This window comes from Thermobia domestica, chromosome 5, assembly GCF_964235325.1.
Source record: "Thermobia domestica chromosome 5, izTheDome1.hap1.1, whole genome shotgun sequence".
NCBI lineage: Eukaryota > Metazoa > Arthropoda > Insecta > Zygentoma > Lepismatidae > Thermobia > Thermobia domestica.
Genome location: NC_137458.1, coordinates 216,389,537 through 216,408,233, shown reverse-complemented (window position 1 = coordinate 216,408,233; position 18,697 = coordinate 216,389,537). Strand labels below are relative to the sequence as shown.

The 18,697-nt window shown below is 32.6% G+C and overlaps 1 protein-coding gene across 1 annotated transcript in view; it reads right to left on the bottom strand.

The window, feature by feature from the left end:
- LOC145686402 (uncharacterized) overlaps positions 1 to 18,697 on the bottom strand; it is a 118,714-nt gene that overhangs the window by 22,357 nt on the left and 77,660 nt on the right. The window contains exon 2 of the mRNA XM_081759688.1: positions 10,830 to 10,994. Coding sequence (XP_081615814.1) covers positions 10,830 to 10,994 — 165 coding nt within the window. The remainder of the gene's footprint in view (positions 1 to 10,829; positions 10,995 to 18,697) is intronic.

Genomic DNA, 18,697 nt, shown 5'->3' with positions numbered 1-18,697 from the left:
GATTTGACTGTCGCTTAAAGAACAGTTTTTATTAGCTTACAGACAATAGTGGATTTAGGCATCTTGTGGTTGGAGACACCCTCACCCGCCACCACACTCACTCCGTGATCGGCTGTCCACTATTGACATCGTCCCGGTATATATCTGACAGTTTTGCTTTAGCCACAGACTATTTTACAATACATTTACTTTTTAGTATATAACGGTATCTTTGAGTCAGCAGTTTAGTAGATGACGTCACGCAACACTTTCTGACCGTGTTGAGTGTGAATTTGAAGTTTTTGACATAATTTAGGTTTGTTCTTTTACAGTAATAATGAAATACACTAAACCAAACAATTTAGAAAATAAAAATTATTCCAAATATTGATTTTTTTCTTTTGCGGCCCCTCTGAGTTCTCCGGCCCTAGTGGGCTTGCCTTGTTTGCCTAGTCGAAAATCAGACTCTGGTGTCATTCTGCCGGTTCGCTTCTATTGTTATTTTTGAGTATCTACTTTATAGTATAACTTCTTTCCCTTCCAGATTTTAAACGGACAGTTAAGGCATATTGCAGGTATGATAGTGGTGCCCACCCCCGTCGTGTCCATGACGCACCCCCCCCCTCAATTGCCTATCTGTAGGTGTTCTTCCATGAAAAAAAATCTTTGATTTATTTTTACACCCTCCCAAACATATTTATATAGATTTTTACCCCCCCCAAATATTTCAATGACGCAGTTTGCGTCATAGCCTCCCCTTGTGGGCACCCCTGGGTATGATACTTTAAACTTCTGTAGAATCTCATCAATGGAAAAAAGATTCTGTTAATTTCCTATCAGAAATGCGAATTCTATATTGGAATGACACACACCGTTACGAGATGAGGCCTTAATGTTTTGTTTTGTTTTGGCGTGGCTATTATGTTTCAACGGCCAAAAGAAATATTTTTTTTCCTTGTAAATTTTACATCTAGTCGGAAAATTATATGGCTTAGTGTAGGAAATTTGCTGTAACAAAACTAACAACACTGTAATAATAATAATAATAATAATAATAATAATAATAATAATAATAATAATAATAATAATAATAATAATAATAATAATACACTTTATTTAACGTGCTGAAAACAACTGAAGTGCAGCAAAAATAGAACACTTTGTCATATTCTATATCATCATTTTAACACTACCTAGGTATAGTATGGTAAAAGAAACAATGATTAACTTTTTAACATGAATTGATAATAAGATAAACTCGGAGAGTGAAGTTTACGCCAATTCCTAAATAGACCCTAATTGACTAATAAGGAATGATTTAGGGTCGAATAAGGAAAAAATGATGGAAAGCTGGAACAAATTTTATTTTCTTTTTATAAGTGTTCGTAACAACATACTAATTTTGCACCACTCTACCACCCCGGTTTTGGCCGCCATTTTGAAAAAATGGCGTCAAAAATTAGTTTTTTGTAAATATCTCGCATGGAAAGCATTTTAGAGCAAAATATGATATTACAAAAAAATCCACATTAAATTCTCTACAAGAAATGTTCTCTTCATATTTTCTCTAGGATGCACCGTTTAGATGTTATAGGCGTGGCAAATTATGCATTTTTCTTCAGTATCACTTAACAAAAATTTTTCGATATTATTTTGTTTTAGTGATTTTTTTATATATAAAATATAAATTAGTATATTTTTCATTCATTGCAGGTGTGACTAAGGATAAGTAATCAGGTCTATTAGATCATCTATGTTCAAGATGTAAGCTGAAAAATGTTTTATCTGTGAGAGACTTCTCGGTGATGGTGTTACATGTATAGTAAAAGAAAAGGGGCTGAAAACATGAATAGACTGCAGTATGAAAGAAAAGATGGAAACGAATGTCAACTTAAAGAGACTGAGAAGTGTTATACTTATGAAAATGTAGAAAAGTTTTCATAAAAACAGAAAGTAACAAAGCGTTGCTATCACAATGTATTTCATCACCTAAGCCGATAACCCTTAGGTCAGAAGTACTAAGATTTAATTTTCAAGAAGTCTGCCTGTTTTGTAGACAATGTACATCAGATGAATTTTTAGAGACAGAGTAATAAATTTTGAGTGAGAGTGTATATCGCGTGGATATCATTCAAGTTAAAGATTCTATTATAGAAGCTAACAAGGAAAAGTGCCAATTTTCATTCAATGAAATTTTTCATGGTTATAATGATGTACTGTCAACTGGAAAAAAAAAAAAAAAAACAATAAAAAACTAAACTGAAAGAAAATTACCTAGAAGATATTATTATACCAACGAAGAAAACGTAAAGCTCACAGTTTGCTTCCGTGATACAGGGCATAAAATTCTCACGGATGCATGGTATGATCGTCAAAAGCGTAAGTATATGCACGAAGAGATGTTGAGAATCATAATGACAGCCGGGCAAATAATTGCTGAATATACCAGATCCCAGGTTTACGAAACTGATGAATAGCCATCAGCAGATAATATTTGAATAACGTTAATTCATTCATTCCTAGGACCTTAAAATGCCTTCTCGATTCTATTATCTTGAAAAACAAGACAGGGAATAGCACAAAATAGGAAAGAAAAAGTATAACAATTTCTGACGTCATAATTGCAGCAGCTACACTAAAATATCTTTTATCCTCATCACAAGTAGGACTTGCGGTGTATCTTAATCAAAAGTATAGTAGTAAACATCTTCTTAATGTTGTCTCCTCATTAGGATTGTGTGCACCATATTCTGAAGAAGCTCTTTCAAGTTTCGGTTCTTCTGCACTCTACATTCTGTTTGTTGATATAATACCTTCTGAGTAATTTTCTTTCAGTTTAGTTCTTATTGCTTTTTCAGTTGACAGTGTATCATTATAATCTTGAAAAATTTCACTGAATGAAAAGTGACACTCTCCCTTGTTAGCTTCAAGGTAGTTGAAAGCATAAGCCATGGTATCTGAAACCAACATTATAGTTCGGACGACCACATTTCATTCCAGAAGAAATCCTTTAGAACTTTTTCGTGCATGAGGAATGGTATTTGGCTTCAGCAGCAACTAAATTATGAACATTGCCTATTCTAATACTAACTTCTTTGCCCCAGTCGTCATTTCTTCTGTCGGCTGCTTCCATAATAGGATCTTTAACTTGAATGGTATCCACGCGATGTACACTCTCATGCTCACTCAAAAGTTTTTACTCTGTCTCTTTAAAAATTCATCTGATGTACATTGTCTACAAAACAGGCAGACTTCTTGAAAATTAAATCTTAGTACTTCTGACCTAAGGGTTATCGGCTTAGGTGATGAAATACATTGTGATAGCAACGCTTTGTTACTTTCTGTTTTTATGAAAACTTTTCTACATTTTCATAAGTATAACACTTCTCAGTCTCTTTAAGTTGACATTCGTTTCCATCTTTTCTTTCATACTGCAGTCTATTCATGTTTTCAGCCCCTTTTCTTTTACTATACATGTAACACCATCACCGAGAAGTCTCTCACAGATAAAACATTTTTCAGCTTACATCTTGAACATAGATGATCTAATAGACCTGATTACTTATCCTTAGTCACACCTGCAATGAATGAAAAATATACTAATTTATATTTTATATATAAAAAATCACTAAAATAAAATAATATCGGAAAATTTTTGTTAAGGTTCTGCTACAAAGTGATGCTGAAAGAAAAATGCATAATTTGCCACGCCTATAACATCTAAACGGTGCATCCTAGGGAAAATATGAAGAGAACATTTCTTGTAGAGAATTTAATGTAGATTATTTTTTGTAATAACATGTTTTGCTCTAAAATGCTTTCCATGTGAGATATTTACAAAAAAAACTAATTTTTGACGTCATTTTTCCGAGATGGCGGCCAAATCCGGGGTGGTGCAAAATTAGTATGTTGTTACGGACACTTATATAAAGAAAATAAAATTTGTTCCAGCTTTCCACCATTTTTTTTTCCTTATTCGACCCTTCATTGATTGGCCTAAAAACACAGTTTCGATAAAAATTTGAAGGATAGAAATAACTATTAATTTATATTTAAAATTCTAAAAGAAAGTAACATTTTATTACTATTATTATTATTATTATTATTATTATTATTATTATTATTATTATTATTATTATTATTATTATTATTATTATTGTGAACTTCGTATACTAATCATAGAACCAGATGTTAAATTAGTTAAATGACAACTGCTTAGAGAAAATAACCATGCGCTATAAAACTAGTGATGAATACGATAAATCCTGTTTTTGAATGCATAAGATGGTAAACCAAAGTAAAATATTGTTCTAGGAAATGAATTCGTATTACCACAGATATCTGTGTCAAAGATGACACAACCAACTTAATTGCCTTAAAGAGTTAGAATTTTTAGTTTATCGGTGAATTGCAAATGTAGGGGGAGATGATCTCGAAATATAAGTTGAAAACTTGTAAACCGAAAATTTACGGTTTTATAAGATAAATACTGGAAATACCACTGTGCAAACTGAACTTAATATGGTATATAACTATAGGGAGATTCTATTAACAAACTTAAAATATGATGTGATTTTTGAGAAGTTTAAAAATATAGCATTTTATGTATCATAACTTAAAATCCTACAAGAACATTATTAAGTTATGTTCATTTTATTTCAATGGTATTATAGTTTTGCTTCTTGATATCTCTTCCCAGTTAGTTTACCAACATTAAATTCTTTGATCAAGAACAAGCCTGGAGTGGACATTGTAATAAGAAATAGTATGTTTTGTCGGTACCATTAATTTAATGTACTTCTGTTAAGGCTCTTTGCTATAGTAAGCTCACCACTACTTTTCTGAATTTTAGTGAAAGACTATGAAGAATATTAAAAGTGAGCAAAGTAGTATTTACAAAATGTTTTTAAATAAAGTAATAACTCATGGACCAGAAATTTGGGTGCGTAGTTATTGGCGTCATAACCATTGGGTACTCGAATTTATATACTATACGAATTGTCTTGATAATAGTTATTATTCACGTACACGTATAAGCATTTTGTAGATATTGTCTTGTTCTTTTTCTAAATTCTGAGTTTTCTTCATTGTCTCAGAGCCGCCCCTAGGCAATTTGCCGCCCCCTTTCTCCAGTAAGAACAAATCTTAAAAGCCAAGATTTTAAGTATGCTACTTCATCATGAACAATGAAGGGGGAGGAAAGTTACTCGCACTCAGAAAGGTCTAGACATTACAAATACAATCTCGTTGTGTGTTTTTTTCTTTAAATAATAATTTGTTATGTTAGTGAAACATAAAGCAAACACACCTGCAGAGGGAATACGGTAATCCTTTTTATAGAATTAAATATCAAGCTTCAATTTCAACACATCAATTTGCATTTCAGTGCAATTAGCTCTTGTATCTTTATTTCTTGATTTTCCTTCAACATTTGTTAAAAGACTTTTTAAAAAAATGTTTCCACCTTTAATGATAAGGAACTTGCTTATGACAAAGACTTAGACTAGGTTTCATATCAAAACTGTGATAACTAATTAAATGGAACAGGTGTTCGCTACTGTTCGAGAATTGAGTTCTTATATTTGACAACAATCAAACAATTTATGCTGAGATTTGTTTGACCATTTGCTTTAGCACTGTCCATGTCACCTTAGACTAATGCGACCTTAACATGATTTATAAATGTAGTATTCATATAGGTCAGCTTAGCAAATTCAACTACCTCATCATGAAATCTGTTTCCAACAAGAAAAAAATATTTTTAATAATATAGTTACGACAGATTTTTCCGCCCCTCGAAACTTGCCGCCCCGTGCAAATGCACGTATTGCACATATGGTAATGGCCGGCCCTGTTTTGTCTAAGTTGTTCACTAACATTCAAAGAAGTTGGGGGTGAGCTTTGTAAAGTCTTAATAAGGTGCTTTTATGGTCAGTCTTTAGGCTTTTATACCTCAAAGAAGCATTTGAGAAAACACTATAACGGAAAGGAGAAGGGATGATTTCAAATTTATTAGGACATCATTACAACACTTTCCTAGTGGGACTGAGTAAAGCCAACTAGATAGCTTACAACAACCTTAACGTTAACAATTTATTTAGATTAAGTTAAATGTTTGGTTTAACTATGCTATCTTAATTCAATTTTGTTTTTTATAATCATACATATTGCACCAATTCGTACGTATGAATAAGACTCGTCAAATATAAAATGCAAATACATATAGTTCTAATATACACATACATACACAATTATATTTTTTACAATACTAAGCGAAGTCTAGGATCTAAAAAGTAATATATAAAAATACATTTTTTGTATGTATCAATACTTATACTCTTTTACATATTTAGAAATTCGTTCACAGAATAAAAGCAGTGTTCTAATAGATAACTTCTGTTAACCTCTTAAATGGTTCCTATTTGTTCTGCCATTCGAATATGCTGAGGGAGTTGATTTAGTATTCAATTATCTTGGATTCATTTCGTACAACGTTGTTGTTGTTTACTGGAGATTTTAATCTTACCATGGTTTCTGTTATAAACAAGTCAGTCGGTTTTACCAAAGAGGGACATACAAAATATATAAAGAGATACAAGCAAACATAATATATTTGATTTCTTCCTGTTTCTACTGTGTCTGATTTAAATACGGGCTTGAATATGAGCTGCGTGTTCTTAACCAAGGTGCACGTCAAAAAAAAAAAAATGAAATCAGTGCGAGTGCTAGGTATCATTTTCAGTTTTACAACTTAAAGAAACTAATTTCCCACAATGCAGATGAATTTTCAGACTTCCCTCTTTCTCAGGGGCCGGATCTATAATCCTGCGAACTACGCGTTCGCAGGAGGCACCAGGTAAAGAGGGCGCCAAACTAAAAGAAATCTTATGTTTTAAATGTGAATATTTATTAGAGAAAATGTTATGATGAAAAAATTTCCAAATAGCTTCAAATAAATATTGTACAGACTGAGATACAGATAAAATACACCAAAAGGACAATAAAGTCGAATCTTTGTGTGGTTGGCTGTAAATCATCATTTTACAATTGAAATGGACTCGTACATCAATTGGCGCCAATGTTACACTCACAAGTGATGCTAGTTGAGGAAAATTACCTGCGGCGCAGGGAGATTTAGGAAAGCTTTTTAAAGAGGGCAAAAGGGAAATTTTACGAATATGAAATAAAATGTAGGGAAATTTAGCATTCTAATAGATGTGTATTAAGCAATGCGGCAGTACGATTAAAGACAGCCGCACTCTTTCCACAACCCCATCATATACACAAAATACAAATATAACAGACTCTCTATTAGTCTTCCAACAACCCTTCCGCGACCTTGCTTGAGAATATGATTGCCAAATATGTATTTAACATACGAATGGATCAACAAACAAAACGAAATCAACTGCACGTGTTGCTTATGGATTGGGTGGTATTATTACAGTAGAAAGAAATGTCTTTAAGAGTGTTCCGCCTTGTCATAAACAGTCTCTCCGCATAGTGCTTCGGTTCAATGACCAAAGCGAAGGGTTGAGAAATCAGTGCAAATGAAATGCACATTATCGAAGTTGAAACTAGACTTTTGATGTCCTTGGTCCAGGGAGGAGGGCAAACACTAAGAAAAAACGGGCAGAACAAATGGAATTTTTGATCATTTCTGAGGGAAATTTTAACTTAAGTTCCTAATATCACTGGCTCACAGTCGGTGTCCACAGCTTAATGCTCACTTTGTTAATGTCTATTAGTCCATTTGTCATTCAACATTTTCGTTTCTATCCTGAGTCCTTTCTTTCTTTTCTTTTCTTTCTTTTTCTTTTTTTGTATTTATTTATAATGGTGTGCGTCTTCACTTTCCAATAGCACTTTGTATTTCATGTAATGTAATAATAATGGCCAACGATAAAGAACCAAGTGATCATTTTATCGGAAAAGTAAGCTACAAAACTTGAAAGAAGAAGAGAGGCAACCGAAGTCTCTTAAAAAGTTTCTTTCGACTTCTGGACAAACTTTTGAAAGTGATAATCCTACAAATATTGAGGCGAGGGAGTTGTCAATATCAGTTATTGTTAACAAAGCATTTGCAAGTCAACAAAGTTTGGAATCTGGGTTTATTTTACATGATTGCAGAAATTTAATTGAATGGCTCCGCCGAACAACGTAGCAAGCGACAACAATCCAAGTCTACAGAAATAATAAAGAAAACTATATGTTGATTATGTATAGGCTTTACATTTACTTTTTCAGTTGCAAATTATGCTTTTATATGAAATGGTGTTACATAGAATAGGAACTTATATTACAGTATCGTTGTTCTGTTAAAATCTCGATGTGACAGAAATTGTCGCATGCAACGTTGTTCGGCGGAGCTATTGAATTGTTAAATTAAAACGGAATGGACACGGCTTTTTTCGGTTACGGATCTGAGTTAAATTTAATGTATTTCAAAATTAGTTTGCATACAATTAGGTTTCACGCAGCATAAGCTTTATAACTCGCAGGGGTAACTGTATTCGAAAGGTCATTAGGATTATAAGTAATAATTTTCAGATCTCTCACTGTCAATCACAGCAGCATATACATATGGTCGTTGTATTATAACAGTGTAACAATAATTATCCATCCATTCTCTCGTATTAAATTTATGGAGCGAAATTTTAAACATTTGGTAATAGTCCTAGTGCAATGTAGGATTTTGATTATTAGTTACTTGTGTTCAGGAATACAACGGCGGAGGTAGTCCAAGAATCTGGATCCTCCAGAACTTATTATTTTAAAGAAAATTAGTATAATTTTAGGAGGCAAATACACAAAATTATTTGCATTTTGTACAAAGCCCGCACTGGGCAATTTTCCACCCCGTGCAATGGCATTATTTCCTGCCCCCCTTAAGGGGAGGGAAAGAGCACTCGCACTCAGAATGGCCTAAATACTACAAATACAATCTTGTTTTGTCTGCTTTCTCTTTAAATAATAATCTATTAAGTTAGTGAAAGATAAAGCAAACACACTTGTAGTGGAAAGATGGTAGGCTAATCCTTTTTATAGAATTCATTATCGAGCTTCAATCTCAATATATCAGTTTGGAATTCTAGTGCAACTAACTCTTTTATCTCTATATTCTGATTCTCCTTCTATATGTTAAAAATTAAAAAAAAAAAAATATTTCTACCTTCAATAACAAGGAACTTGTTTGTGACAAAGACAACTAGTTTGCGTATCAAAACTGTGATAACTAACTAAATGGAACAGGTGTTCGGTACTGTACGAGAATTGAGTTCTTGTATTTGACAATAATCAAGCAATTCATGGTGTGATTTGTTTGACCATTTGCTTTAGCACTACCCATGTGACCTTAAGCTAATGTGACCTAAACATGATTTATAGATGTAGTATTCAGATAGGCCAACTTAGTAAATTTACATCATCATCATAGTCTGTTTCCAGCAAGAAATATTTGTTTTGAATGATATAGTTATGACAAATTTTGCCGCCCGTGCAAATTCACACATTGCATATATGGTAGAGCTGGCTCTGATTTTGTAGGCTACTCCGAAAGATCTTCGGACCCAAAAGAAAAATCTTGGGTGCGCCGCTGCTTGAGTACGCCACTGCAACGTCTATGTTAGAAAGATACATGAAAGGACTTAATTGTTTTATAGGCCTAAGGGGATCTGAAAATATTTTTAGCTGAGGGACCTGATTTTGAAGTTCCGCCACTGGATCGAAGGCAAATTAAATATCGATTGAGGCATACACTTTTGTCATTTGTTGCGTATTAAACAAGTTCAGCTAAAATTAATAAAGAACTACCTGAGATTATCTCAAGAACGAATAAATGAACTAGCTTTGATGGCCACTGAAAATGACATACTCGATGAAATGGATACGGGTGCAATAAGAGATTTTGCCAAAATGAAAGCCGGAAAAGTGTCTTTTTAACATGAACTTCTCAGTAATGAAGAAGACGAGAAATCAAGCTAATTACGATAAGCTAATTAAGATAATTGTATTTCTAGAAAATTCTATGAAATATGCTTTTAGTGAAGCATAAGAGCATACCTCGTTGTCAAGATCAAACCTGTGTTAATGTTAGACTTGAAGCTCATGAGTTTTATTCTGTTTCAACCTTTATGTTTCAATTGTACAATCTGCGGCAAAAAACCTGCAACATGAGGATGTAAGTTTATTGCGAAACTACGCCTAACAGCACATGGAATGAACATAACGTCTAAGTGGAACGAATCACGCCAGGATAAACCTCGGCCTCCTCCCGTGCAGACTTATTTTGGAGCAAAAGACTTCGTGATTTAACAATAAACTTATATGCTCATGTTGCAGGTTTTTTGCCGCTGACTGTACCTGTCAAAAAACATCTTAGGTATATACCTTAGTTGGGTCTTGTGCTTATTTGATTAAAAAATGCAATTCATTACTAAAATTGGAACTTCGCTTAGTATTCATCCACAGTCAATTAGTTATAATTTCGCCATTTTTCGCTAACATTCACAGGGAGAATACAGATATTAAAGAAACTTGCAATTGTATAATTATTTGAAGATTTTTTGTCCATTACAACTTTTCAGTCTTTTATTATCATCTAGGTGGGGGAACTTAAATATTGCTTGCTTACACTTAAGAAATGTCTAGAACCGGCCCTGCTCTTTCTCCTACAATCTTAAACGTAATATTCAACTTCACAATTGAAAAAAATATTCGACACCCTCATATTTCCTATCATGTCTTCAGTTTTCTACAGAACACTGACCTGTGATAAAAATAAAATAAAATAAAATAAAATAAAATGGTTAAGAAAAACTAGTAACATATTGTAATAAATAAATACTTACGATTGTTAACTTCAAAATCTACCCACTGGGTGATCTTTCTGCAAACAATATTCCTGCTTCCCTCTTGATCATTTGAACAATCTATTTTGTATTTTTCTGGAACTTTCTCTTCTGCACACGATGAATCGTTATGGCTGTTACATTGATAGCAGGAAATCGCAGAGCCTATAAAGAAATTTAATAAACTTTATATTAAAAAACATTCGATATTAAATGAATGAGTTCTAAACAACTATTTTTCCAAAACTATCAACAAATCCGACTGCTAGAAGAAAACGCTTTTAGTTAGAGGATTTAATATGTATTTCTTATCCTACACATCAGTTGTCATATGTAGATTTCAACATGTTGAGTTTCGGTACTTTTAATAAAGTTTTAATTGGGAATTTAATAGTTTTTTTTTTTTTTTTTAAATCAAAAGAACAACTTGGCTAAAAATTACAACTATATTTCTTTCATGAATTTTTGTCCCTATTTCCGTGGACATACCCGGTTTGGGTACAAAACCTCGCGGCGACAATCTCGCCGGGCCAAAACCTCGCCTTGCCAAAACCTCGCGCCCCAAAATATCGCCATACCCAAAATCTCGCCTGACCAAAACCTCGTTGTAATGATCTCGCGACCGAACGTGTGCCAGCACCAATGGCAGGCTCTCGGGTTCAACCGACCTCGAGTCCCCAGTTATTCAAAACAACTAAAAAGAAGCGCCATGTTGCGTCAATATGTAATACTATTTATTTAAATGAAAATTACTGTATCTTTGAACTTTTTTAAATCGGGGAAAAGGGGGATTAATTCGTCCTTAGTTGGAGGCTAAATTCATCGTTTATTTCTGACTGATTTTAATCGAAGCTGTGAGAACTGTGTCAACCTTCAAATAATATATACTTAAAATTTTAACAAAAATCTAGTAATATTTATGAAAGTATGAAATAATATATGAGTTTTTACGACGTCCCTTGATTATGTCCTGTAGTTTAAAGGAGACGTAGATGACCAGGATGAAGGAAATGATCGAATAAAGAAAGCGGGAGGAAACGGGAATAACCCGAGAAAGCCCACGCACACGATGTTTTGTATCTTCTTCTTCTTCTTATATTATTATTATTATTATTATTATTATTATTATTATTATTATTTGTAATGTGGAATTGCATATGAAGAAACTCATTGGGTAAATTTTAAAGAAAAGTTTCATTCCGCAAGGTTTTGGCCAAGCGAAATTTTGGTTCGCGAGGTTTTGGATGGCGAGGTTTTGACAGGCGAGATTTTGGCCCGGCGAGATCTTGGCGGCGAGGTTTTGGCAACGCGAGGTTTTGGCCCGGCGAGATTTTATCCTGCGAGGTTTTGGGCGGCGAGGTTTCAGCCGCGAGATTTTGTCCGTATCCCGACATACCCATTAATAAATATAAAATGAAACTAATATTTTTATGAGAAAAAAATATATATACTATTGATCCTGCTACGTAGCAATTATTCTGACTTTGCAGTAGATAAACATTGTGTGCGTGGGTTTTCTCGGGATTCTCCCGCTTCCTCTTACTTTCTTTATTTCGCCATTATCATCAATTTCATCACACAGTCTCCCTTAGCCTCGGTGCATAAACGCGGAATGTTAAATCAGTGGTCTCCAACCGTTATGTCGCGAAATTTTAGACCAAAAATCAAGAAGCATTTAATAATTATTTAAATCGGAGTCAAATCTCCAGCGGTAGCAACGTTGCTCAGTTGTATATAAAGTGACCACTTTATAGATACATACAGGCTTATTATTAGTAATAAAAAAAAATTAAACAAGTGCTTCGCGATGCCTTGAGAATTCAGTAGTCTATCGCCAGCCGAAAATGGTTGGGAACCACTGCGTTAAATTTATATTAGTAACAGTTATTTTTTTTTTTAATTTCCTTTATGCGTAGTAATTTGCGATACAAATTTAAACTTGCATCGCAATTTATGTTTTTTTTTTGTTTTTTTTTAATTTTCTGCAGCAATGGAAATGACATTTATTTATTTTACTGCTTTACGTAGGCACTAAATAATAAAAGTAAACAATTCATGCGTATAATAAATACGTATGATAATGAAACGCAAAATAGAGGAAACGTAATGACAATCCTTTATTATTATTATTATTATTATTATTATTATTATTATTATTATTAATTATTAATTCTCTTTTTACGTACTAACTTTGTTATTCTACAACTTCCTTAAGATGGTATTTCGTTTTGAATATGTCCACATCAAAATGCGTCAAGTACCGTCAAGAATTACGACAAACACATTAACTTAATTTCGTTCATTGTTAATCTTCAAAGCCATATTGTAGCTGGATCAAGTTTATTATTCCACTGAAAACAAAAAATGTAAACCTATACGGTCTACTACTTGTTTTCATTTCACTGAAAACCAAGAGGACGTAGCCAAATAACATTTCTAGGTAGATGTATCATTTATGAATCTTCAAGTTTGAAACAACAGAAGGATATAAAAGGGAGTACAGTGAAAGTAGTGTGATTTCGCTGGTTATATAATTTCCAAATATTAAACTGAGGTTTTGCATTTGGAAAGTCAATTGAGACTGCAATATGGAATATGTTGCAGTAAAATGATCAGCTGCAGCAAAGTTATATGAAAATGTTGTATTATAATCTGATTTATATATCTATAAAAATTTTCAGAGCTGCAGTTAGTATAAAACTACGTGAAATTGAAGTTGCAAGATCTAAATCAAACATACAAACGAAAGGATAGTGAACTCATGAAAGGCATTATAAAACAGAAAAACCAATATGTTTTTCGTTTCTTTTTGCTGAAACAATTAAATATAGGTCAATTCACATCATGACCTATGCAAGTACAATGCTATTGAGTTAAATGGAACAAGTTTGATTTGTATTCCCCTCTAGTTGCTCTGCTAGCCTTTAATGTCACCCTGAGAACAGAGGTCACTTCATTGTTTGATAATCTGGTTCATTTCCTTCTTGAATTAGACACCACTTAAAGGGTTTTTCGCGACGACGACGTACTATTATGGCGATTGATCAATTTTTTTTTTTTTTTTTTTTTTTTTTCATTTCTGGACATATTGATTGTTTCTTGAAGTTTAGTTTTACTCTTCTACATTGAGGTAACATGAGACGTGGACCTATAGCTTAAAATGAAACTCGAACCACAGTAATGTGTTTCAGATTTCAATGCTCTCACATCCGGAATCAAACGCGTGAACACGTGCACCAAAGGCACACGCGCTACCACCAAACTAGCGGGAACGACTTACATATAATTTAATAAGAGAATTGAGCTCCAAGTTTAAGGGAAACCAGAAGTTTTCAGTTTGCTGAATGATTAATAAATCACACACCAATTATACAGATATTGTTTACTTCAAAAATTATCCAATAAATAATAATACGTCGTTATTTCTATGGTCTTCGTGAGTTCTTTTTCAGAATTGAAACAACGAAATTGTTTTGTTAGCACTTTCCATATCATCATCAAAAATGGCTATTGTTGAGGACTGAAAGTAAACTTTCTTCATTTGATGTGGGCAGAAAGTGTTTTAATATATGTAGCAAACTTAACCTAAATGTATGTTAATTGTCTGTTTGTTTATCTTTTCACTGTTCAGGTGTTTTAGTAAATAAATGAATTGATACGTTAGAGGTAGACACACAAAGAATGAAAAAGATGGCAGTTGATGATGCACATTGGATGTGATGTGAGAAGGGAAAATGGATTGAGTTGTGACTTAATGTTTTGTTTTTTTGGACAGTGAATATTTCAAGCAAGATTTGATATCCAATAACACACAAACAATTTATTAATTACGTGTTATTAGTTTAGATTAGTGTTACAGTGCAATCAAACACCATTAAAAAGTGACAACGCAAAAAAAAAAAAAAAAAAAGAGAGAAAAAAACTGTATTACTGACTCTCAGTTCCTGTTTGTGGTGAGATCTAATCTTTTTATTTAATTTTAATTCTCCGTGTATTGTGTGTGTTTTCCAGTTGTGTTTCCTTTAGTTCATTAATTTGTAGCTTGATTCTTAGTTGTAAATACTTTATCATTCCTTTTAATATGTTTGTATATATATCTAACAATCAAGAAAATGGCGGAAGGTAATGATATGGAAGTCTCCATAACTATACAAGATTCAGAGTATAACAAGGATAATAAAGAACAAGCCATTCAGTCAGATACAAGTGGTTATCAAAATAAAATTATGAAGATAGATATGGTTTCATGTTTAAATGTAGAACAGTCAAATAAAAATTCAGATTCCATAAGAGAAAGTAATAAGCAAAATAATGACATTAGCAATAGGTATACTTTACTACATACAGGCCTTTTTCTGTTTTTGTAAAGTCAAACCAAGAAGACTTAGAACGAAAACATTTAATGTCCATTAGTTGGAAACTCTACCTAGCAGGCATAGAAGGCATAGCTAATTTTCAAACAATAGGGAAAAATTTAATAAAAAATTACTTCAATAACGGGATGGCAGCTAATAATTTTTTGTTACATCCCATTCTTAAAGAACAAGATTGGAATGCTTTTATCCCCAATCACGCCATTTATACTATGGGTGTGGTAAAAGAAGTTGACCCAACAGTAGATGAGCTACTTCAGGAAATTAAAAGTGATGTACCAATAATTTCTATTAGAAGAATTTACAGATATAATGAAGAACGTAAAAAAAATAACAACCTCTACCATAATAGTAACATTCAATTCCCAAACTCTACCACTTGAAGTGAAAATACTTTTTCTTAAACTGAGAGCTGCTCCATACATACTGGCAATACGAGGTAAGACAATGTAAACTGTGTTTATGTTATGGTCACACTGACCGTACATGTAAAGCTAAAAGATACTTTTGTCATAAATGTTCAAGAATATCAATCCCAAACATGTACAAACATGGTCAAATGTATACATTGTGGTGAAGATCATGATGCCTTTTTTACCGATTGCCCAGAAAGACAGGCAAAAGAAAATCATGTTGCTTATGGCACAGCAGCACATATCTTTCAACGAAGCTAGTGCACAAATAGGAAAAATCTCATCTAATAAAGGCATATCACTTTACAGCAATGTAGTAAAAAAATCAATAATAAATAGCACATAATTGTCAAACAACAAATTCAACATCACAAATCCTGAAATAGTCACTGAACTCTCCTGCAATAACCAATTCTCAAATAGCACAAAAGGATCACTCCCCTTCCCCACGGAAGCGACGTAGAAATACTGATAACTCAACGACTTCTACAAGTCATAGAAGTCCTCAAATGATAGCGTAATAAAAGGTTATAACTTTAATGCTACAAACAGAAAATAGCAGCTCTCGTTTTTTCAACTTAGTAAAAATTCTGGTAACAAAACTACATCACAAAATAGGGATACTAAATTCAAGTTTGGTTCCACACAGAGATACCTCTCGAAAGGTAACACGTCTGTTCCTAAAGAGCAGCGAGAAAATATTAAGCAGATAGGAAAAAGAAAAGATCGCAAAGGGAACACTAATACGGATTATTCCAAAAGAAATTGGTCAGATTCTCAGAATCAGTTTTGTCAAGAATCTACAGACCTATCATGCGAGACAAATGAAAAAAATTTACACATATCTAGAACAAAGCTATAAAACAAATATTGGGAAATATACTTACCTCAATCAATGGCGACATTACTAGTGAAACAACTGAAAAACTAGCACAACCTTTCTACAATCATCTTGCTTCATTACATAATTTAAAAAAATGTTTAAAACCATACATTGTTCACAGTTATCCTTTCGTATGCTTATATTTAATTTTATCCGAAAAAAAAATCTGTGTATATTGGCTGTTAATGGATAGTATTTATAGTAAGAGTCTGGTATTACTTAATGGAATCGTCAAAGCTATTTTACTAAATAATATGCAATAAGACATCTCATTCAAACCTATGAACCGGGTATTTTGTTTATACAAGAAACGGGGGAAACCCAATATGCCAATTCATCTCAAAAATTACGTAGTTTTAGAACATTTGAGAGCAGATGATTATGGTGGTTTGGCAACCATTATTCATAAAAATCTTCCTTTTAAACAGATAAATATTCAAATTGCACAATCATTTCAGGAAGTTCATATGTACGGCATAGAAAAAGCGAATACAAAATTTTTAAATTTATACATACCTCCTGATGTTATTAGCAAATTTTGGACTGATACTTTACATCAAAATAAATTTGATTATATTTTAGGAGACACTAATACACAATCTTCTTTAACTGGTAGTACAAAAATAAACAAGGCAGGAAAAAAAATTAATCAAGCATTACTAACTTTACCGTATTTATTATTAAATGATGGCACAACCACTAGAATATCTTTAGATGGTGTAAGAGTTCCAGATATTACTTTATGTAAAATATCATTATATATTCAAGCCTCATGGAAAGTTTATTATGATTCATTTGGTAGTGATCATTTCCCTATAATTATCTCTACTCATCCAGTTTCTCTATGATCAATTTCAGCAGGCTAGAACACAGTATTCTATGGTAAACAGAATTGAAACTAAATTAAATTGGACAATTTATACTAATATTATCTCTAGAAATTTAACTCAGGTCAATTTAAGAAAGGATAACTTGAAAGATTTGAACAATGTAAAAATAAAGTCGGTTGCAAATACAAAAACACAATGTCTTAACGGCAGGGACCAGTTTGTCCACAAAAAATATCACAGAAAGCAAGACAATAGCAAACCCATTTGGTGGAATATTAGGGCACAAAAAGCCATCAATATGAGACATTAAAAAAAAAAATCGGAATTTTTACTAAATACGAAGCAAGAAAGACTTTCTTCAGTATACAAAAATAAAAGCAAAAACTACTAAAATTCTAAAGCAGATCAAAAGGAGTTGTTGGATGAATTTCTGTAATTCGTTAACGTACCAAACTCCTACGTCTTTTAATATAGAAATTTTTCAGAAATCAATTTAATAAGCAACCGAATACTAATACAATGTTTGAACAACAATGGATCGAAGACTTTCACAGAAATCTCACTCCTGATACGACTCATACGGATAGATCATTTTTACATGCATGCATCAATTTATCAACATCAACGGAACTTGAAGAATCATTTACACAATTAGAACTGGAATTAGTATCAAACAAACAAAAAAAGAATTTAGCTCCGGGTATAGAAGGTATTCATTACTGGCATTATAAAAGTCTAACAGAAGAAGGAAAATAAATTTTACTCAATGCATTTAACTTAATTTGGGATACTGGTAATATTCCCAAAACATGGAAAAATCTTTACTTATTCCTATCTTAAAACCTAACATCCAATGTAACATTGCCAAAAACTACAGACCAATTGCTTTACTATCGTGCAGTCTTAAAATCTTTGAACAGTTCATACTAAATAGACTACAGTGGTTTGTGGAACATAACCAACTACTGCCAAAAAAAAAAAAAAAAAAAAAATCTGGTTTTAGAGAAAACAGCTCAACATATGATGCAATAGGACCTTTAATTTTAGACATTTGGTATACTTTCCAGCAACAAAAATTTCTAATTGCTATCAGTATTGATTTCAAAAAAGCTTACGACTCTGTTAATCTAGATATTTTAATTCAAAAACTAATACGACTAAAAATACCAATAAAATTTATTAGAATAATTCATAACATCCTCTTTGATAGAAAGTTCACATAAAAATAAACAAATTTATGACCAAAGCAAGAACTACGTCTTTAGGACTATTACAAGGAAGTAAACTAAGTCCATTATTATTTAATTTATATATAAGAGACTTCATATGTCAATTAAAACAACAAACTAATGTTCAAGCATATGCTGAT